The following is a 23,220-nucleotide window of genomic DNA, read 5'->3' on the forward strand; positions in this document are numbered from 1 at the left end:
CACAATGCATAGATGGGACACAAAGCCATCCCTTAAAATCAACCAGAGACACTGGATGATGCTAGGGTAGCCTCCTTTGAAAAAGGATGTAGCAAGCAAGACAAGGTGCTCTGCCGTGAGTAGGACAGCCGAGGGTGGGTGGGAGAGAAAGAGGAAAATGGGGTACAGGACCCCAGAAAAACCACACACCACGGTTCAAGGGTATCATCAGTTTCCTGATGAGGCTGTCATATCCCACTGACTATAAGCCATCGGTTGCACACAACTATTTATGTATGTATATTTGTACATGTGTATGTATGCATATATGTGTTCCTCAGTTTTAAGTGTATGTTCATTCGTTATTAACTGTCACCTTTATATTGCCCATGTTTTATATTGTCCATATTGCCACTCTCTGGCCCTTTTGATTATGATATAGTATCTGGTAGCCTGAGTGAATCCTACTGACAATTAGAGATAAGACTCTGGTTCTGGGACATTCCTCACATGATTCTATATTTATAGAACATTTTTCTGTCTGAGTGCACTGTAAGTTATAGTGTCTGACAAGTAGAAGCAGCCCAATAAATGTTTCTTTTTCATCTGTGGGAGGCTGCCAGCAGTGTAAAACAAGGCAGAGAGAGAGCTGGCTGGACAACTCTGGAACCAAAAGCACTTTCAGCTTCAAACCTAAATGGAAGCTTATCATTAAGTGGCCCTTTTCAGGAACATGAAGAATTGCCGAAGGAAGCAGACCTTTTCGGAGGTCAATTATTACCGGGTTTGTAACTCTCTGAACTGAGAGTTCTTTGGTGAAAGAGAAAGGGACTCTCAAAGGTTAGAAGTGAAGCTGCCAAAGTGTCATCTGACCTTGGCCCAGTACCCTTTCCCCATTTCAAACTGGAAATAACAAAAGTAAAGGGGGCAGATTGTGAAAATAAATACAGCAGATCTAAACTGATGAAAGATGTTGACCATATTTCTTAATTATATGAGAAAGGAGCACTAACACTGTTTGCATTAAAGAAAAACAAACAAACTTCCATCCACAGAAAGAGCTTTAAAAATAAACAAGTTATAGAATTCAGAAGACAGAAACTATTTCTAGTCTTAAATTTTATTTGTTTCATACTAATAGAGAATCACTGAATTCTAAAAGACCTAGTGATCTAGACCAACTCCTTTATATTATAATTGAAAAAAATGAAGCTTAGAGAGGTGAAGTGACATACAAGTCACATAGGTAGGAGGAGGAGGGCTGTGACTTGGACCCATACCTCTAGGCTGCTAGTCCCATCGTTGCTCTGCTACACCATGCTGCCTTCATCCCAGGTCCAAGAGTTTTATCTTCCCCATATCTAGTTTTACTGTTAAGATAGACATTTTGGGCTTCCCTAGTGGCACAGTGGTTGAGAGTCCGCCTGCCGATGCAGGGGACACGGGTTCGTGCCCTGGTCCGGGAAGATCCCACATGCCGTGGAGCAGCTGGGCCCGTGAGCCATGGCCGCTGAGCCTGCGCGTCTGGAGCCTGTGCTCCGCAACGGGAGAGGCCAAAACAGTGAGAGACCCGCGTACTGCAAAAAATAAAAAGACATTTTACGCCCAATAGCAACTTAGAAGGGATTCCCAGATGAAAACCACAATGGCTGTCTTGCACTTACACACTCATTGATGCAAGGGGTAACAAACTTATGAAATTCTTCATCCATAAGATGTGGAATATACTAAAAAATTCACCAGTGGCTCTGAAAATGTCATGGACGATGAATCCTCAGTGAGTTAAAAAGGAGGATTAGAAAAGATTCAGGCGTTTCTGATGAATGGCAATGGTGTATCTAAGTTGAGGCAAGGGCATCTTGAGTCCCTGAACAACAGCAAGAAGGTGAGATCTTGCCTCTCACCTCCCTCCCCAACCCACACTGGGAATATAGCATGAGTAATAAATATTTCTTCTTTTAACCTACTGAGATTTTGATGTTTGTTACTGCAGTATAACCTTGCCTATTCTGACTGATACAGGTCCCTATAAGGTACTGGGTAAAAGATGGTTATCATTATTATAAATGCATCCCCACAGAACCTTCCCAATGCCATGCCGTCAAGGACTGAATGGTAGGCTAGAATGGATGATTGGTCTTACGGAGATTCTCCCATAAGGAAAGAAAAGAAGTGTAACCAATGACAATTCATTGCCAAGATAAGACTCAGAGAAGTTAGGAAGTGCTCAGATAAAGACCATAAGGACACTGATTACAAAACAGATCCTATTCTCTGGTCTGTTTCCTAAAAGCATCTTGCCCCTAACATGCCAGGCCAGGCCTTTGCCCTCCTACCCAGAATTCTCTCCCTTATTCCCTAGTCAGTTCAAATTCCACTTATTCTTCTGGATCCAGTTTTAGTCCCACATACTTCCCCCAAATTTCCTAATCACTCAAGCCTCTACTGTACATAAAATAAACTATGCAAAGCAGGATCTTCAGCAACTATTGCTTGCACTTCTCATATATACTTAATCAGATGTTTGTTATAATTTGTTTTAAGTGTGTCAGTCTTGTTTCTCAAACCAGACTACAAGCCTTGTGAGTTCACCATGTGTTTTATTTCTTTTGCAGTCCCCCAGAGATATGATTCCAAGGGACATTTTTACATTGATTTAAATGCCAGGGAGGAAAGAACATGATAGCATCCTTAGGATTAAGGACAATTTTTTTATTACTTTTGAAGAAAGTAGGGAAATTCACTAGCTGGGCTTTATAGTAATATCTTAATCTAGCTAAATATAAATACTATTTATTTAGGTGGAAATAAATTATTATCAACCTTAAATGTCTTTGATTCAAATTAAAATAAAAACAGAGATGACAAGAAGTTTAGCAGGAATTCTGACAGAAACTTTAAGAAAGCATTGTTGAAAAAAAAGAAAGAAAGCATTGTTGAGAATTTAAGACATTTCATTCAAAATTAACATTTGTTTCGGTACATATATACAATGGAATATTACTCAGCCATAAAAAGAATGAGATAATGCCATTTGCAGCAACATGGATGGACCTAGAGATTATCATACTTAGTGAAATAAGTCAGACAAAGACAAATATATGATATCACTTATATGTGGACTCTAAAAAAAAAATGATACAAATCAACTTACTTATGAAACAGAAATAGAGTCACAGATGTAGAAAACAAACTTATGGTTAACAGGGGATAAAGGGGGGAGGGATAAATTGGGAGATTGGGATTGATATATACACACTACTATATATAAAATAGATAACTAGGGCTTCCCTGGTGGCGCAGTGGTTGAGAGTCCATCTGCCGATGCAGGATATGCGGCTTCATGCCCCGGTCCAGGAAGATTCCACATGCCGCGGAGAGGCTGGGCCCGTGAGCCATGGCCGCTGAGCCTGCGCGTCCGGAGCCTGTGCTCCGCAACGGGAGAGGCCACAGCAGTGAGAGGCCCGCGTACGGCAAAAAAATAAAAAAATAAATAAATAAATAAAATAAAATAGATAACTAATAAGGACCTGCTCTATAGAACAGGAAATTCTACTCGATACTCAGTAATGGGCTATATGGGAAAAGAATCTAAAAAAGAGTGGATATATGTATATGTATACATGATTCACATTGCTGTACACCTGGAACTAACACAACATTATAAATCAGCTATACTCCAATAAAAATTTTAAAAAATATTTAGAGGTCCTGCAGATTAAGGGGAGGCTCCTGATGTAGTGGGTTAAAGAAGTAATTTTTCACCTCTGGAGACTTGGTTGGTTCAAACCTCACTGAACCCACAAGAGAAAACAGGTTTTGTGGCCTCAGTCCATCCCACAATTTGTCACCATCCAGCAAAATCCTTCCTGAAAGCCATTAATCAAAGAAAGTGGAGTCATCAGAGCTTAGTATTTATGGGATGTGGGGAAGCTAAGAGGCTACAGGTAACACTGTCAGCCTAGTTAGAAATGGGATCTAGGACACAGGCTTAAAGGTGGATAAAGATACAGACAATAACATTGCCTATACTTTCACTTCCCCCTCCTCCACCTCTGGCAACCATCCATCTACATTGTATCTCTGGAGCTTTACCCATTCTAGACATTTCACATAAATGGAATCATACAATGTAAAAAAAAAAAAAAATTCTGTTAAATCAAAATAAAAAATTTAGAAATTCTGAAGGTAAAAAAAATTAACATTTGTTTTGATAGAAGGGTAAGCTGGGACAAAGTGAGAGAGTGGCGTTGACATATATACACTACCAAATGTAAAACAGCTAGCTAGTGGGAAGTATCCGCATAGCACAGGGAGATCAGCTTGGTAGGTGCTTTGTGACCACCTAGAGGGGTGGGATAGGGAGGGTGGGAAGGAGACGCAAGAGGGAGGGGATATAAAAAAATGTTTTTAAATTAACATTTGTTTTGATAGATTAAAAGGTTAATTAATATTTATATACTGGTTATAAAATTTAAGTTTAATCTGTACATATTCTATATCTTGAGATCATAGTTAGCTTTTATCCAAATCTATTTGTTAACAAAAGCACAAAGCTTTTCTATAAAACTGAAAGTTTTTTTTCATAATTCTAAAGATTGTTGGCATGTAACCTTGAAACTATAAATATCTGTTATTGTAAATTTTGTTAAGTGCAGAAAAATTAAATGCTCAGGTAAAGTTGAAAACTATGTTTGCCATGAGAGGTTGATTCCACAGAGCCTTGTAGAGATTGACCTTCTGCTCATAACTGCCCTGATCTAGTTCTAATCATTCAATCTGTACAACAATGCTGTGTAGATCCTCTTTTTATTTATTTATTTATTTTTGGCTGCGTTGGGTCTTTGTTGCTGAGGGTGGGCTTTCTCTAGTTGCAGCAAGAGGGGGCTACTCTTTGTTGTCAGTATTTACTCTACCTGTGTACTGCTGCTACCAGTTTAGTCATATTTTTACCAGGAGTCATTTGATTTGTTCCAAAACCAGTTTATATCAGTTGTACAAGTTACTGAAATTATATAATTTAATTAAAATTTAGGTAAAATGATGAAATCGTGCACAGAAAGATAACGGGTTCTCTTTTCTATAAAAACCAAGTCGAGAAAAGCTAGGTGCTATTTTTAAATACTGTTGCGGGTTAGGCATGGGTGAAGTAACTGTAAAAGAGAATAACAAAATCACTAAAATCTATAGATGTTCTGCACTCAGATTGCTTCACAAGTGTCAAATTCTTGCTCTACTTTAAAGAAACCAAAACTGAAAATGGTGGGTGATGCAGTTCATGGGTTTTTGCAAGAGACCAGAACCCCAGCAGGGGCTCATACTCAGAACAAAAGACTGGCAAAAGAACGCACTTGCATATGTTTTAAGTTAAAATAGGCTGTGTGTATACTTTTGGGGATTCTCTATTTTAACCACCTTCTATATAACTAACCAATTACTGTGAATTGGTGACTATGGATATGGGTCCACTTGCTAATTATATCGTTTTAGAGATTCCATAAGTGCATAGTTAGAGAGTGCAACATTACCAATTAGCTTAGATGCTGGACTAATGATGGTGAATAGCTAGAGAAATATAAACATAAAGCAAGACTGTAAACAAGGCAGAAGACTGGAAGAGATGACCCATAACATAATAAACATAAGCTTCTCAAGTGGCTGTGAATTTTTCTGCCTTAAAAATTTTTTTTAGCATTCAATATTTTAACAGCATGGAACACGCACTTATTTACAAATGAAAAAACTTAAAAATCAATACCAGGGAGGAACCATTGCCTGCCATTCTGAAAACAAAACATGGCTCTTCTTCAAGGTGTAGGCTGAGACCCCGGAGAGCAGAAGAGGCCATCAGTAGGATTGGTAGTACCTCTCAGCACCATATCTCAACACCAGGCCTCACCTGGGCTGGTCCCGACTCTACAGGCTGTTAACCAGGACTCCAAGTTCCACCTTCTGAGGAAGCTCAGCCCAGCCAGCAGTGAGATGATTCCAGCAGACAAAAGCCCATCACATGGGGGCACCCCTCAGTTAGAGATGAACACTAGTTATTGAAACATTTATCCCAACTTTAGGAATCAACCGTCCCAACCATAATGGAAGCTGTCTTAACCCAGCACTCATGCCTCCCTCAGGGAGGAGGTCTGGGGTAGGGGAGGCTGAGGCATCTGTATTCTGAAAACGCCATGAGTGATTCTGATCCACTCTCAAAAGAAGAATTTTTGTGAGGCCCATGAACCCCCTGAAATCAACTGTAAACAAATGTGTATGCAAACAGATGTTCAGTATTCTGGAACGCTTATCCATAGCTTTCATCTAATTGTTTTCATCAAATTTTCATAACTCAAAAATTGTGAAGACTCATTGTTCTGAATTCGATTCAAGTCTTCACCTCACTAGTTGTCTACACAATCCAGAGGAAATCTGAGAGGCAGCTGAAGACAAGCATTCCCTGTACAGAGCCTTCCTGCTATATTTCTCTTTTTTGCTCTAATATTTTTTCCTCCAAACTCCAATCTGTTCCTATTTCTTCACTTCTATTTTTAAATTGAAAATTTTTGGCTTCAAAATAACTATAATCTAAGAACTCCTCCAATAAAAGACACAGAAAATTAAATTTCTAATTTCCCTTACACCACTTCTCCCACTCTTTTTTTTTTTTTTTTTTTTAAGTGACAGCATCCAAATCTGTTTTTATCAGTGTTTACCAGGGAGAAACCCAAAGTAAAGTAACCAGCATTCGTTAATAAAAGTTCCTAGTAATGGAACTCCTGGTAATAAAGTCCATCGGCAGGCGGACTCTCAACCACTGCGCCACCAGGGAAGCCCTCTCCCACTCTTGTATGGTTTTGTTATTGAAACTTTTTTTAAAACCTTAAGAGAACTTTTGCTCTGTTTTTCCTATTAGGTTAATGACTTGACCAAACGTATGTGCCTTTAATTATCAGCATCCTGGCTTACCTATATTTTTAAAATAAGAAATTATACATAGTATAATAGTACTCATAACAAGGAAGGATACAATGTTGTATGTGTTAAACAGGCTCCGATCTGTGCTGGTGGTTTGCTTTTATAAGTAAGAACATTCTCTGTCCAGGAGGAAGGCCTAGGCACTCAGATTTTCCAAAACAATTCTCTGTATCCAGGGAACCCAAAGAAATTCAAGCACTTCAGTTTCAAAACTGATGTAGCTGTCTGCTCCTGACTGAGGTTAATGTCCTCTAAGTGCACATTAGTTAAATAAGCCATTTTTTACTATTTCTGTACAAAATGAATATTCACTATTCAAAAGAACATTACCTATTATAATTATATAATCAGTTCAAATTTGTTCTTAAGTAATGTAAGGCATGCTTGAAATTCCAACCTGATAAAATAGCTAAAAGTAAGCTTTAAAATACATTATTTGGGGCTTCCCTGGTGGCGCAGTGGTTGAGAGTCCGCCTGCCGATGCAGGGGACACTGGTTTGTGCCCCGGTCCGGGAAGATCCCACATGCCGCGGAGCGGCTGGGCCCGTGAGCCATGGCCGCTGAGCCTGCGCGTCTGGAGCCTGTGCTCCACAACAGGAGAGGCCACAACAGTGAGAGGCCCGTGTGCCACAAAAAGAAAAAAAAAAAAGTTAAAATACATTATTTGACTTGGAAAATATCTAAGAAGTCTTTGTATCAAACTTAACATCTACAATAGTCAACTATTTTTCTGAGATCCAGACTTCAGCATGGAGGTAGCCATAGTATATAGTAGAAACAATACTAAATATGACCTCAGCCAACTTGGGTTATAATCTCTATTTACCTTGAACTAATTATTTAAACAGACTCTTTCTTGGTGGAATGGAAATAACAGCCATCTCACTTATAAAGCTACTCTGAGAGCCACTTGGGATAACATCAGAGCAAGCCTTTGGAAGCTGGGGAGAGTTGTATAAAAGCAAGGTATTGTTATAACTACTGTTCCCTTTAACACAAATGCCCTCTAAAATGTGTAAGATGCTCCCTGCACACAAGTCATTATGAATGAGGTGACAACGGTCTTGTGGGTGAAAATGAAAGTGAGAAAAAGAGCCAAGGTAACTGAAGTCCTAAGCAGAAGAACTCACTCCTAGAAGAGGTGCAGTGGGCTGACCCGTGCTCGGCCACCTCTTTTGACAAACCCCCGGTGCTCTGGGTCAGAGCTCTGCGCAAAAAGCTGACGCACTAGGAGGCCAGCAAGCTCATAGTGATGGCAGCTTCAGCTTCCCCCTTATCTGGCAAACAGCCGGCTCCTGGATTCCTAATGTAGGGCTGCATGTGTCTGATTCTGCAATGCATCTGCCACGCCCGGGGAGCTGATGGGAGAGTGAGCACCATGCAGTTCACCAGTAGACAAGTGACCACTCCTGAGAGGCCAAGCCAGGTACTTCCTAGAGAAGCAAGCATGTGGACTCTGCCCTTCTGTTGAGCACACCCATGCCAATTAGTGAGCACCATCAGGCTGGGGTCCCAGGGCTCTCTCACAGTTAATTTACCTTTATCCAGACAGAGCAAAGCATGTGGTTTCACACCTGCCATTCATTCCATGGGCTTCTGAGAATTTTTTTTAACTGAGATATAATTCACACACCCTAAAATTTACCATTTTTAAGTGAACAATTAAGTGGCTTTTAAATATATACACAGATTAGGCAACCATCACCACTAATTCCATAATTTCATCACCGCAAAAAAAAAAAAAAAAAAAAAATTTCCAGTAGCAGCCATTTCACATTCCCCTCATCCCCCAGCCCCTAGCAAACACTAATCTACTCCTGTCTCTATAGATTTGCCTATTCTGGTTATTTCATTAAAATGGAGTGATGCAACATGTGGCCTTTTGTGACTATTTTCTCTCACTTATCATGTTTTCAAGGTTCATCCACATCAAAGCATGTATCAGGACTTCATGCTTTTTATAGGTGAATAATATTCCATCATACAGATATACCACATTTTGTGAATACATTCATCATTTAATGGAAATTTGGGTTGCTTCCAACTTATGGCTATTATGAATAGTGCTGCTGTAAACATTCGTTTATACTATTCATACAAGTTTTGTGCAAACATATTTTCAATTCTCTTGGGTATGCTCCTAGGTGTGCCATTTCTGGATCATTTCTGGGCACTCTTGAACGCTAAAGTTCATGTTAGCACCCTCTATGTAAACAAATTTCCATGGCAGACAGAAGGAAATATAGTTCACCAGGGATCCCAAAAGCCAAAGGAAGTAATGAAGACACGTATGAAGGAAAAAGGAAGTTCTGCATGAAGCAACATATTACTGTTCCCAAAATGTCACTAGTAATATATTTCCCCTATATCACAAAACAGCAGTAGCCACAGCCAGGATGAGGGGACCAGCACTGGACTGAAGCTGGCACAATCAACAGGTAATGAGTGCTTACTACATACATCCAAGGCACTGTGCTGAGCACATTATATAGACTGTCTAATAGTAGAGAGGATGTAGGAAACATGATTTTTTAAAACAAACACTGATTGCAACCAATTCTGCTTTCCTGCCAGAGTGGTATAATTCATCTCTATGCCAGGCCTAGAAGGAGAAGAGAAAACTAAACTGCCTGAGTAAGAAAATGACATGCATTTGGGATTTGTTTGCTGTAAGTTCAAGAGAATAGGATGGGAAGTGATGGTCTGAAGGCTTGAAAAATGGAAGAAAGGGACTGATGTGTAGATAAGAGAAGGCAGGATCAATGGTATAGGAGCCTAAGAAGAAAAGACAGCCAGTAAGAAACTCCCAATGGGCAAGAAATCTTTAATCAATTTTAAGTTGAATTTGTTTGGAACTTCACTGACATCTCTATTACCCTGAGACCTTCACTAATGCCTGCATCATTCTGGGGGATAAAAGAAGTGGGCAGAGCAGAACAGAGAGGAGACAGCAGTGGCCAGAGGTAAAACACTGAGCTAGGAGAGTGATCAGAAAATGTAAGCCCCAGATATTATCAGAACATTGAGGGGAGGAAAGGTACTGGACCTCTCACAGCACATGGCTCAAACCATTTTAAGTATTAAACAAAGAGTGAATCCAGAAGCTGGAAAAAATATGGTCATCTGACTGTCATAATATAATCTCAACAAATCTATATGTGTGTTAGAAAAGGTGGGTAACAGGCAGTAGAAGGCAACACCAGGATTTAAACCATTTTAACATTCACTGCATGGCAGTGGTCTCAAAACAAAGACCTTGGACGACTATGATGACATTCCCATGAATGGTTACAGAGGACCAAAACATGTTCTCAGTACCCCTGTTGGAAGCCTAGGACCATTCTTCTCATGTTGCGGATGGCAAAACTCTAGCACAAGAGTCTCGTGGACTGGACTGAGGCAAATGTAGGTTGCCCTGAGGCTATTTCCACAGCAAATGTTGGCAAATGTTTTCTGTAAAGAGTCAGATAGTAAATATTTTAGACATTTTAGACATTGCGAGCCAAGAGGCAAAATCAAGGATATTAAGTAGATTCTTACGTAATAAGAGAAAAGACAAATTTCTACATTTTTATTGATAAAATTCAACATATAATAAAAATTGTGCAGAATGTTTTGTAACATAGATGTACTATATTACTTTTGGATAGTATTTTGCTTCATTGGGGTTCAAAGTCAGTGTTTCCTAACATCAAGTCAACTGCGAATGTTTATCTATAAAAACCATTCTTTACTCATGGGCCATACAAAAACAGGTACAGGCTGGATGTGGCTTCAAATCTCTGTAGTATATTCACTGTTGTCTGAAGCAAAGTCAAGACTGGGAGATCTGTTCCAAGAGTCTGGGGTGTAAAGACCTGACTCAGAAATTAGAGATCTGGAGGGGGCTTTAGAAAAGCTCTTGAAAGATCCAAAAGTTCCTCAAACACATTGGTCTAGTACCCCAGCGGATTGAAATAACCGTTTTTTAGCCCTATTTACTAAGCACCTGCTTTGTGCTGATGCTATCATAGATAGAGTGGTGAGCAGAACAGATGAGCCCCCTACCTTCATAGATGAGACTGCAAACAAGAATTAGAGAAGGAAAAAATATCAGAGAGTGGGAATGCCATACAGAAAATAAGAGAAGGTATTAGAAGAGCAACTGTGATAGGGAGCTACTTTGGATAAAGTAGTTTAGTAAGGAGTTCCTTTTCCTCAACATTCTTATCAATCTTTGTTTTATCAGACAATCTGCACTGTTCCAATACGATTGGGGGTGAAAATAATCCCACTGTGTTTTGATTTGCTTCTTCTGTTTATTGGTAGGATTTATCACCTCTCTGCACTCACACTCTCTCTTTCCATATTGTAAGTATATTATATTGTTATTTGATAGTTATATATGTGTTTTATATATATATGTCTTCCAGGTTCCCTCTTCTGTTAACTCCTAGTTAATGCCCTGTTTGTTTTACTGTTCAGTTGTTTATCTTTTTTCTTATTGTTTTGTTGGTTTTTTTTAAACTTTGAAATATTAATCCTTTATTTGTGATATGCATTGCAGATATCCTCTCCCAGACTATGACTTGCCTTTTAACTCTGTGGTGTCTTTTGTTTACATGAAGATTTTAATTTTCAGCTGGTAAATGATCTATTTGACGTGAGACTTGGTTGTTAGCTGCCCATTTCATTGGGTAAATTTAAAGAGTCATGGATTGTGAGTTTAAACCTTCATCCCATCCCTTTTATTTATGTCTTAAATTTATTAATGTCTCTAGCCTCAGCTCCCTCATCTGAAAAATAAGGACAATTCCTACCTTGCAGATTTTTTGTGAGAATTAAGTGAAAGAATACTAGCATTGGGCTTCCCTGGTGGCGCAGCGGTTGAGAGTCTGCCTGCCGATGCAGGGGACACGGGTTCGTGCCCCGGTCCGGGAAGATCCCACATGCCGCGGAGCGGCTGGGCCCGTGAGCCATGGCCGCTGAGCCTGCACGTCTGGAGCCTGTGCTCCACAACGGGAGAGGCCACAACAGTGAGAGGCCCGCGCACCGCAAATAAATAAATAAAAATAATAAAATGCATACAAAGTACCAAGTAGAATAATATGCACTTAATTATTAGATTAAAATGTGGAAGACAGAACCAGAAAAACAGTTTAGCAATTAGCTCTTTAACCCACAATTACTCCAGTGGCCCCTCCTGAACTAAAGCAGCAGCAGAGTTACAGTAAGTGGCAGTTAATAGGAGATTTGTAAACATTCTTTTGAGTGAAAATTGTATTTTGAAAGCTTGGAAACACATTTTATACAGTCAACCCTAACATGGACCAAAATTATTTAACAGAGCAATGTTGTAAAAGATATTTGTAATTGGATTTAAGAGAAAAAAATCACAAACTTATATGAAAAAGTCTTAACAATTTTATAATAAATGAGTTACATGAGGAATAAGTTTATAATAAAAATGCTAACAAAAATTTAATATTTACTTTAGCTTTTATTTAAGATTAAAAATATTCCAGCACCTTTGATGGCTCAGCATATTATATATGCTTTAAATTTCAAGAATAATAAAAGAAGTATTAAAAATTCCAATGAATATTGTGCTTTACACCACACAGACACACATGCCTATACCTTTTTGAGATTCAGGGGGCTAGTGTCAGAGCCAGCAATACGAGGCTGAACAGAGACAATCTTCATTTACAGGACTATTTCCATAGGCCAGGTGTTTTCACCTACTCACTCTGCTTTAACCTTCATAAGTTAAGTACTACTACATTTTTACAGAGGAGAAAACTAAAGTTCAGACAGGGTATGCCACTTGTCCACATCCAGTAAGTAGGGGAGCAGAATTTAAACTTCTGACCTCAAGTGTAAAATTACAAGCCCATCTTAGAGGTGAGGATGCATCATAATGAAGTGTTTTCATGACATTTGCAAATACAAGTACACCGCAAATAAATAAATAAAAATAATAAAATGCATACAAAGTACCAAGTAGAATAATATGCACTTAATTATTAGATTAAAATGTGGAAGACAGAACCAGAAAAACAGTTTAGCAATTAGCTCTTTAACCCACAATTACTCCAGTGGCCCCTCCTGAACTAAAGCAGCAGCAGAGTTACAGTAAGTGGCAGTTAATAGGAGATTTGTAAACATTCTTTTGAGTGAAAATTGTATTTTGAAAGCTTGGAAACACATTTTATACAGTCAACCCTAACATGGACCAAAATTATTTAACAGAGCAATGTTGTAAAAGATATTTGTAATTGGATTTAAGAGAAAAAAATCACAAACTTATATGAAAAAGTCTTAACAATTTTATAATAAATGAGTTACATGAGGAATAAGTTTATAATAAAAATGCTAACAAAAATTTAATATTTACTTTAGCTTTTATTTAAGATTAAAAATATTCCAGCACCTTTGATGGCTCAGCATATTATATATGCTTTAAATTTCAAGAATAATAAAAGAAGTATTAAAAATTCCAATGAATATTGTGCTTTACACCACACAGACACACATGCCTATACCTTTTTGAGATTCAGGGGGCTAGTGTCAGAGCCAGCAATACGAGGCTGAACAGAGACAATCTTCATTTACAGGACTATTTCCATAGGCCAGGTGTTTTCACCTACTCACTCTGCTTTAACCTTCATAAGTTAAGTACTACTACATTTTTACAGAGGAGAAAACTAAAGTTCAGACAGGGTATGCCACTTGTCCACATCCAGTAAGTAGGGGAGCAGAATTTAAACTTCTGACCTCAAGTGTAAAATTACAAGCCCATCTTAGAGGTGAGGATGCATCATAATGAAGTGTTTTCATGACATTTGCAAATACAAGTAAATAAGTCTCCTAGGATCTCACGTGTTACTTGGCTTCTCTATATTCTACCCCAAAAATTGCTGAAAGAAGAGGCCTCCTTCCATATGTGACTGAATCCTTCTGCACTCAATGGGCATGTGTTTTGCTAATTAGGATTTTTTTTTTTTTTTTATTTGCGGTACACGGACCTCTCACTGTTGTGGCCTCTCCCGTTGCGGAGCACAGGCTCCGGACGCGCAGGCCCAGCAGCCATGGCTCACGGGCCCAGCCGCTCTGTGGCATGTGGGATCTTCCCGGACCGGGGCACGAACCCGCGTCCCCTGCATCAGCAGGCGGACTCTCAACCACTGCACCACCAGGGAAGCCCTAATTAGGATTTTTAACTCATTTGTTGTGCTGCACTCAAAGTAGATGGAAAATAAACTAAAAATACTGTTGTCATAGTGTGCAATAGCAAACACTATACAACATGAATACTGCCTCTGATTTGTGGCCAGATTCTGAAAACAAGCTTGGAAGTCTTTCAGCTTGCTCTAAGAATGAGTAAGCGATCGCCATGAAGATGCATTTAAACATGGAGTTTGATTCATCTCACCAGAGGCCTTCGGTTCATTTACACTCATGGCTTTATTTATTCAAATAACTTGCCCTTTTTCTCTGCAGAACTGCAGACCATCATCCCATCATTGCTCTGCACAAAGAACCTAACATAAACACGTCAACGAGAATCACTGTACTTAACAAACTCCAGGACATGCCACAGCACTGTTTATAAGATGTAAATCGTGTCTTGTTTTATTTCACTGTTCTGCTAAATTCAGATGTCTGCTTCATTTTAGATCTACATCCCCTGAAAAGAGCCTCACATGCTTTATTCAATACTGCCAAATGTGCAGATTCAGCGAGGCACTGGAAATGGCAAGCATTAAACATGACCTAGACGATGTCCATTTAGATACGGATGATTGAAGTGTTACCATAGTGTGGTGACCGTTAAGTGCTGCTCACCAAACAGTTCCTGTCTCTGACTTCTGAGCACATGGCAGACCTCTGGCCTCCTGCACTGGGTAAGGCCCAGCAAACAGCTCTGGTCATTGGATTGTGAGCAGGAGTGTTATATCTGGCTTCTGGCCAGGGCATTTAACAATGCCACGCAAGACTCTCTAGAGCACTCACTGCTCTGCTGAGGTGACAGGCAATGTTCCAGACTGGGGTCCAGAAAGAGGATGAAGACAGCATAGAGCAGCACCCCACTCCTGCCAACCAGCAATGGATACGCAGCATAAGCAAGAAACAAACCTTTGTTGGTAAGAGCCCTGACATTTGAGGGTTGTTTGTGATCACAGCATAAACTGGCCTCCCCTGCCCGATACCCTAGACAAATGGTGCCATGAAAAAGGGCTTGGTGTTTCTAGTGATAAGTCAGCAGATTTGTATGATTTAGTATCTGGTGCTAAATGTTATTATGTTGTCAGGGAAAGGTCCCTTAGCCCATAGTTCACTTGGACCCCAATCATCATGTTCCCAAATCTGAATTAAATAGAGCAAGCAAAATTGAAGAGGGAAAGCTACAGTTGTAACCTTCCAAACTGCCAACTCTAATTTATTGATCTGCCAAGGTTCTTGGCTGTAAACAACAGAAACCACTCTGGCTAGTTAAGTAGAAAAGGAATTAATTAAAGATTTATTAGCTTACAGAATCTCAAGGGCAGGAGGAACACCACCGTGGACACCAGTGTAGACCGCACTACCCCACCACTGGGCAAAGACACCATGGCTCATTTCACCACCCTAGGCACTGGATGCCTCTGCTAGAACCTGGAGCTCTGTGATCCTTGTGCTGAAGCTTGCTTCTTCAAATCTCTGAAGTACAATCCAAACTCTCATGCAGGTGTATGTGAATGGTAAAGCCCAGGTCACAAGAATGCCCTTTAGGGCCAAGGAAATTTATTTTTTACCTTTTTCTTAGAAAGGTGGAGAATTCCTCAAACACAGGAAGGGAATCCAAAGGTGTGGCCAAAAAAGAATGATAAATACCCACTACACCTTTGGTAATGGGTAATACGGATAACTAACGTACTCAATACTCATTTTAGTCCATAATCAAGTTCCGAGAGCTGTCCTGGTTTCTGCAGCTCTTTCTTCAGTTCTACCCTAGTACCCTTCCGATGAATCCATTTTTACTAGTTTCAGTTGGGTTCTGTCACTTGCAACCTAGAGAGTCCTGATACAGAAGTAATCATATGTTAAAGAATCCCAAACCAACCAGTTGCAAAAAGGGCTATAAATATTCAGATGCTCTGAAGAATTTTTCAGATCTTTTTTGCAAAGTAACTTTCTGAACTGACAGACAAAAAATCAAAGAACATAAAACTCTAATAACTTTGGTTTGAGAACCTTAATGGGGATCACAGGATGAATACTGATTATATTTACCTTCTCCACAAAAGTCCTCACAAATAACATTTTACTTGAAAAGAAGGGACTTCCCTGGTGGTCCAGTGGTTAAGACTCTGCTTACAATGCAGGGGGTGCCAGTTTGATCCCTGGTTGGGGAACTAAGATCCCACATGCCACGTGGCATGGCCAAAAAAATATATATTGCCTAAGTATAGATCTTGTGTATATATACCAAACTGAATAAAAAATCAGAAGTATGCACAAGGTACCAACTTATTGCTGAGTGCTACTTGGAAGTAAGGTTATCTTTAACAGTTTTAAATAGAGAAACAGTTAACCAATAAAGAAATACACACACACAGAGGCACAGAGGCTAAGCTCCAAGATTATTTTTTTTTAAAAAGACCTACACTCTATTTCCAGGTGCTCAGAAAGTTTCTCCTTTCTCTAAAAATGGCTCCCTGCACAGGGACAGGGGCTGCTGGGCTGTTTGTGGCCTGTGGTTAGTGCTGGCTGACCCAAGGTGAGTATCTAAGGGACCAAGCCCAGGAGTTGAGTCTTATTGTGGTGGCCCTGGAGGGAGAAGCCCAAGGAAAGCTGGGAATTCTAGAGTAACCTATTCTTTCTCTCCTCAACAGCATGATCATTTAACTCTTCCTCCAATTCAGGGGTAAATTCCGAAGTTTCAATACATTTATTTATTGTATTTATTTATTTATTTTTGCTTAAGCTAGGCCAGAGTCCATCTTTCTTGTTTATAACCAAAAGAATATTATATTAACTAAGTACACTCCCCTATAATCTTACTCTCCCCAATAGCCAACTCTAGCCTTAGGTAACTCAACTCTCTTGACTAGGAATGACTTAAAAGGACCTTCAGCTTCTGTGTATTTAGTATTTATGTGCCATGCTACCATTGAGCTTAGCAGCATTAACCTCGCTTGTCACTTTTTAGGAAAAACAATTGCAAATTTTTTTAAAATAATAGTTTTAATTTAATTTATTTTTTTACATCTTTATTGGAATATAATTGCTTTACAATGGTGTGTTAGTTTCTGCTTTATAACAAGGTGAATCAGCTGTACATATACAGATATCCCCACATCTCCTCCCTCTTGCATCTCCCTCCTACCCTCCCTATCCCAACCCTCTAGATGGTCACAAAGCACTGAGCTGATCTTCCTGTGCTATGCGGCTGCTTCCCACTAGCTATCTGTTTTACGTTTGGTAGTGTATATATGTCCATGCCACTCTCTCACTTCATCCCAGCTTACCCTTCCACTCCCTGTGTGCTCAAGTCCATTCTCTACGTCTGCGTCTTTATTCCTGTCCTGCCCCTAGGTTCTTCAGAACCTTTTTTTTTTTTAGATTCCATATATATGTGTTAGCATATGGTATTTGTTTTTCTCTTGCTGACTTACTTCACTCTATATGACAGTCTCTAGGTCCATCCACCTCACTGCAAATAACTCACTTTCATTTCTTTTTATGGCTGAGTAATATTCCATTGAATATATGTTCCACATCTTTTTTATCCATTCATCTGGACAACTGCAAATTTTGACATCTGGCTCAGAGGTTGAAACCTCAAATGCCTTCACAGATCAGACAGATAATATAAAGGGAGACAGTGCTGAACTGGACTCCACTGGACACTATATGTCATATCTGAAGATATTTACGTTTAGATACTTAAAAACACCGTGTGGCTCAAAAAAAATTCTTCACAGGTCCAATTTACCTCCCTGAGCCATAAACTAACAAGCCACCTTGCTATTAGTTTAAATTACATGTGGTCCTAGACTAGAAGGCTAAAACTCAATTTTGTTTCAATCATTTGAGCAGAATAAAAATGCTTCTTGGACAGCAAATTTTCCCACCCTGTTTTAGCAGAAAACTCTACAGGTCATTAATGGGATTGATGTGAGGTATCTAAGAGGACTTAAGGGCTGCTTTTAGAGAAGCTTATCAACGCTAGCACCTCATGGTAAATGAAGTAGGCACCTGTTACTTTCTATGAATCACAGAATAAGGAGCCAAACTCCTTATAAGGACTCCAAAGGTGTCATAACACAAATGGAAAAAAATCAAATGTCTACCACTCTTAACAGTCTCCAGTTTAACTACACAGCTCTGATTCTCTTCACAGACCAAAAATGAAATCCAATTCGAGAAAACCAATAAGGCTTTCTGTTCCTTGGAGAAAATGAACTGGACAAATTGCACACAAAAAACCTAAAATCTCCGCTACCAATTGTTGAAAACAGTGGGGCCTCCATTAGCAGTTTCTTTGCCCACAGAATGCTCTCTGAGGAACTGCGGGGTTTGGAAGGAGTGCAGGAGCCTATTCTCCACCTACAGCACATCAAAGTTTTCATCAGAACCTGCTTTTCTTTGCAAAACTAAGCAACTGCTCTTTCACACCCACATATTGCTGGAGCACATTCAATTACCCTCAACGACTGTTTAAAATGAAAATGCTTTGCCTCCTGAGGACAATGTGAGAGGATTAATGAATGTTGTTCTTGAAGGACAGAAGTGTAGGGATACAGCAGAAACCTAAGTAGCTGGAAACTACTGCTGGGCCATATTTTACAAGCAATTCAAACCTACCTCCAAGTATTTTGTAAAGAAGAATAATGTTTAAGGCAGTTGGATATATCAAGGGGCATTCTATGCCATTTTTCCTCCTTCTTGATGACAATCATGGAATTAGAAAACTAAGAAGAAACAAGAAGTGATGAAGAAAGACTAACTTTTGCCATATGGTTTTTCAGGAGAAGAGGAAACAGCACTTTTTTTCCCCTGACATTGTTCCAAAGGATCTGTAACTAACAAACCAAGCCAGCACATTGCTGGGTTCTGTAGGCCTGTGACTCAGAAGTCACTTTTCTACCCAACATATTAAATGTCAAGCAAAATACATCCGATAAGAGAGAAGAAAATTTCTTCAGGAAGCTTGGCTCCTGTATGAATACTGATGAAACAAAATTCATATTTTGAGGCAATACGAGAAAAATTTAAACATCAGATTCTTTTCTCTGCCTGTTTGGACCTCCTCCCTTCCTTCCAGCGTGTACTGTGCATCTGCATTATGCATTAACCAGACCACCCCAATGGCAGAAATACCCGCTTAACCATAAAGATCAATTTTTCTTCTTCTGGAGCCAGCCATGTAATTCCTTAGAAGTTAAACTTCCTTTCTCAATCCTGTAAAATGTCACGATGACCCACCACTCGCCTTATACATGCAGACTTTTTGGTGAACTTTATGTGCAATGTTAATATATCATTTCCCTAAAAGATAGCAACTGGTACAGAACAGACTGGGTCAGATGACCTGGGGAGATACTGGGCCTCAACTAATGTAAATTCTTAGCTTAAATACTTACTTAGGACCTTATTAATGTTACTAGCTGTATTACTTGTAGTCTGCCTATTTTACAAGACAATTGTTTCTTGTACTGCCAAATGTGTGATGGAGCCTCCAATAAAATGAATGATGATTAAGGCAACTTGAAACGAATGACCAAATATATAGTCCCATAAGATCAAAGATTGTAATAGTGTAACTCTAGATATAAGAAAAAGCAACCTCTAACACCTGCAAAGGAAGCACGTTGACAAGAAACACTCAGCAACCCAATTATTTCATGCAGGTTCTCATCCACCCAGAAAGTCATCCTCAAAATAGAATGGAACTTTTTCTCCTTCACCAATCTGGTAGGTGCCTACGGCAAAAGTAACCAAGAACCTAAATAACATTATTTATCATTATCCTCAACAAACAAAATTTAAATAAAATAGGATCCAAGGAGTTTAACACATAGCTTCCAAACTTTAATTATATCAATTATTTAACTGTGCATTCAGTTTATATTACACCTTGTCTTGATGGGAGGCTAAAAAGGAACAAGACTTGTTCCCCGAGAGATAAGGGACATTGCACTCTGTTCTCAGAAGTGGGAGAACAGATTAGATAACTGGTCTTTCCAATTTTGAGGAACATTTTAATTCAACTGTGAAATAATGGAAAAATGAAATAAATTCAAGATTTCTATTATCTAGGAATTTGGGAACCTTAGAATGTATACCTTGAAAATAAGAAAATAAATAACTAAGTAGCTAGGGAAAAGAAAATCCAGGGAATTTTTTTTCTTTAAGAGGCTAAAAACTAAAACAATACTTTAAAAATAGTAATTTTTAATTGCTATTTTCACTCAATTCTTTCTTATATATTTTTAACCAAAGACACTTAGAGTTATACATAATAGGTTGAAATAATAAGATTCTTATTTGTTTTACTTATTGGTGTCTTGGGAGTAAGCATTTACTAAGGGTCACTTTGGGAAATGTGATCCTTTCCATCACAAACAACTGTGCAGACAAAACATTCAATCTGAAATGGATTATTAGGTCAAAACACGTACAAAGCAACTCACAAATCAGAATGCACTTCTGTTGTCTCCCAAACTGGCAAAGATAAGCAAGGAAGTAGGAATGATGAGTAAAGGTTTCCGGGCCACGATCCTTGACCTGAATGTTCAAGGGTGGAAAGGGCATGAATCATAGGAAAGAAAGATGGGGGTAAAAGAATCAGTGTAAACCAAAGGAATATAAATAGGTTATAATAAATGACATTTAGCAAATGGCTGAGGCTAAAGACTTGGGACAGATTAGTGAAAATTAAAGCTACCATTATTGAATGCTTACAACATGTAAGGTTCGATGCAAATATTTCCTTTTTTGGGGGGTAGGAGTATAGTTGTTTTACAATGTTGTGTTACTTTCTACTGTACAGTGAAGTGAATCAGCCATATGCATATTTCTTTTTTTTTTAATTTAATTTTAATAAAACTGAGCCCCAGGGCTCAGACTCAGATCTCTGTCTTTGTTAGCCACCCTCACTGCCCAGATGATCTCCTGCAGTCTCATGGCTTTAAAAGGACCACTTGTACACTGATGACTCCCACACCTCTATCTTCAGCCTGGACATTTCCTCCACCTCCAGACTCATATGTCCAACTGCCTATTTGACATTTCCACATGGATGTCCAAAGGATATCTCAAATTCAAGATGTTTAAAACAAAACTCTTGATTTCCATCCACTCCACCGAAAACACAAAACTAAACAAACAAACAAAAAAACCCTACTCCTTTCTCATCTTCCTGCAAAATATATCCAATATTGGACCACTTCTCACACCTCCACTTCAACCATCCTATCTAAGCCACCACTATCTCCTGCAGGAATCACTACAGCAGCCTCCTAAAGGAGGTGGATTTGAACTTGCTCTCCAGTAGCCCTCTAAGTCTATGCATTTCAAACCTTTCCATTTGTAGGACAGGCTCCAGTTATCGATTCTGTTATCTGAAGTGGAGACTGAGACTAATCATTTAAGAATGATTCTTGAACAGGTGAAACAGAAACAACGGAGGCTGAGATCAGATGTGAAAGGGCAAGTGCAAGGTGAGATTGAAGGTGCCAAGGATGGAACATTTGAGGACATCCAGAGGGACAAAAAAACCCGAACTCCTAAGAAATATCAAATCCTAGGTCAAAGGTCCCCTCTGGGTTAGCCTTTCTTGACTCCCCAGGCAGAGTTCAAGACCTTAAGTATAGCACTGGTCACAGTACTGGATGTCTATGCTGTGTGCCTCCCCCACGAGACTCTGAGCTCATATTGTGTCCCCAGCACCTGATGCAGCACTGGAGACCTGGTAAGCCCTTGGCAAAAGAGTGTTGAAAAGCCTTTAACAAAACATGGTATCATGGAAAGTGCGTTAGGAGCATGAAGCAGTGACTACATTCTTCTAGAAAAGCAAATTAGGACTTTACATAGGAAATGAGGTTTCAGAGATATATATATATATATATATATATATATATATATATATAGATATATATGAGTTTATCCAGGAAGATAACACTGATGGCCTAGACAGGGACAGCAGTGGTGTGGAAAGACAGAGGGCGAGGCTTGGAGAGGAAGTGAGGGAAAGGAAAACAGTAGTAGAAATTGGTGGACATGATATTGAAAAGTAAGGTAGAAGTTAAAGAAAGCAGCAGAGTCCAAGGAAGAGTTTTTCTTTCTTCCCAATAGTGGGGTGGTGGGGAAGCTGGAGGGATGCAGCGGGGATGTTTAAAAGAGAGGGAAAGCAAGGCAAAGGACGTTCTTAGGGTTGATGGGTATAAAGACCAGGCAAGCTCATACCTGCAGTTCTTAATCTTTTCACTCCCAAATACCAAGTAAATTATGGAGCTCCAAGAGGTGGATAGGAGGCCAGAGGCTTAACAATCAGAGGTTAAAATTGAGTAAGATAACGACTTAATGTGTGAGCCAAGAAGTTAATGAGGGAGTGAGACCAACACTGTTGGTGTTGTAAGAAAAACCCGGGTTATTACTACAGTCCTCCAAGTTCCAATTAACTTCCCATTAAGTAGTGCTGGGGACTCGATTTCTCACCCCGCGCCCAACAACCTGCCAAAGTCTGCGGTGGAATTCAAGGAAATTTCGACTAAGTGTATCTTCATCACCGCGATGAAGGTAGAATGGAAAAGCAATTCACAGTGGATACCCACCCAGCTTTGTCCAGGCCTCAAGGAGAAAACGGGGAGGGGCACAAAACATCAACAAAACCACAACTCCTTTCTTTTCCTTGCCTTGTAAATCGCTCACGCCCTCCCTCCCCAAAAGATAAGCTCCTTGAGAGCAGGGCTTGGTCCTTCCCTCCTGGATGCCCGCATAGCAGGGGGCCTGGCACACAGTGGGCGCTCAGCAAATACTGGTTGAATATTGAATGAGGGCTCTGTAGCGAGGACCGGGAGGGGGATCCGGGTCTAAGGCCCAGGACTGTATCTTTTGCAACTGACCTTACGGCGGGGACGCCCGCGCGGAGGGCAGCAGCCCGGCTCCTGCGTCCCGCTCCTGCCGCCCCCCGGCGGCGCTCGGCGCCCGCTGCGCACGTACGTCACCTGCCTCCGGCTGGCACCGCGCCGCTGGGCCGGCGCGGGCGGTAGGGGTGGCTCGGGCGGTCGGGGGGCCGGGCCCGGG

The 23,220-nt window shown here is 39.9% G+C and overlaps 1 protein-coding gene across 1 annotated transcript in view; it reads right to left on the minus strand.

The window, feature by feature from the left end:
* Window positions 1-23,220, minus strand: part of METTL24 (methyltransferase like 24) — a 110,743-nt gene that overhangs the window by 87,320 nt on the left and 203 nt on the right. Inside the window, exon 1 of the mRNA XM_007450100.1 lies at window positions 23,040-23,220. This exon is cut by the window's right edge and continues 203 nt beyond it. Within this exon, the coding sequence (XP_007450162.1) occupies window positions 23,040-23,220 (181 nt within the window). The remainder of the gene's footprint in view (window positions 1-23,039) is intronic.

Source organism: Lipotes vexillifer, unplaced genomic scaffold (genome assembly GCF_000442215.2).
Source record: "Lipotes vexillifer unplaced genomic scaffold, Lipotes_vexillifer_v1.1 scaffold1238, whole genome shotgun sequence".
Lineage (NCBI taxonomy): Eukaryota > Metazoa > Chordata > Mammalia > Artiodactyla > Lipotidae > Lipotes > Lipotes vexillifer.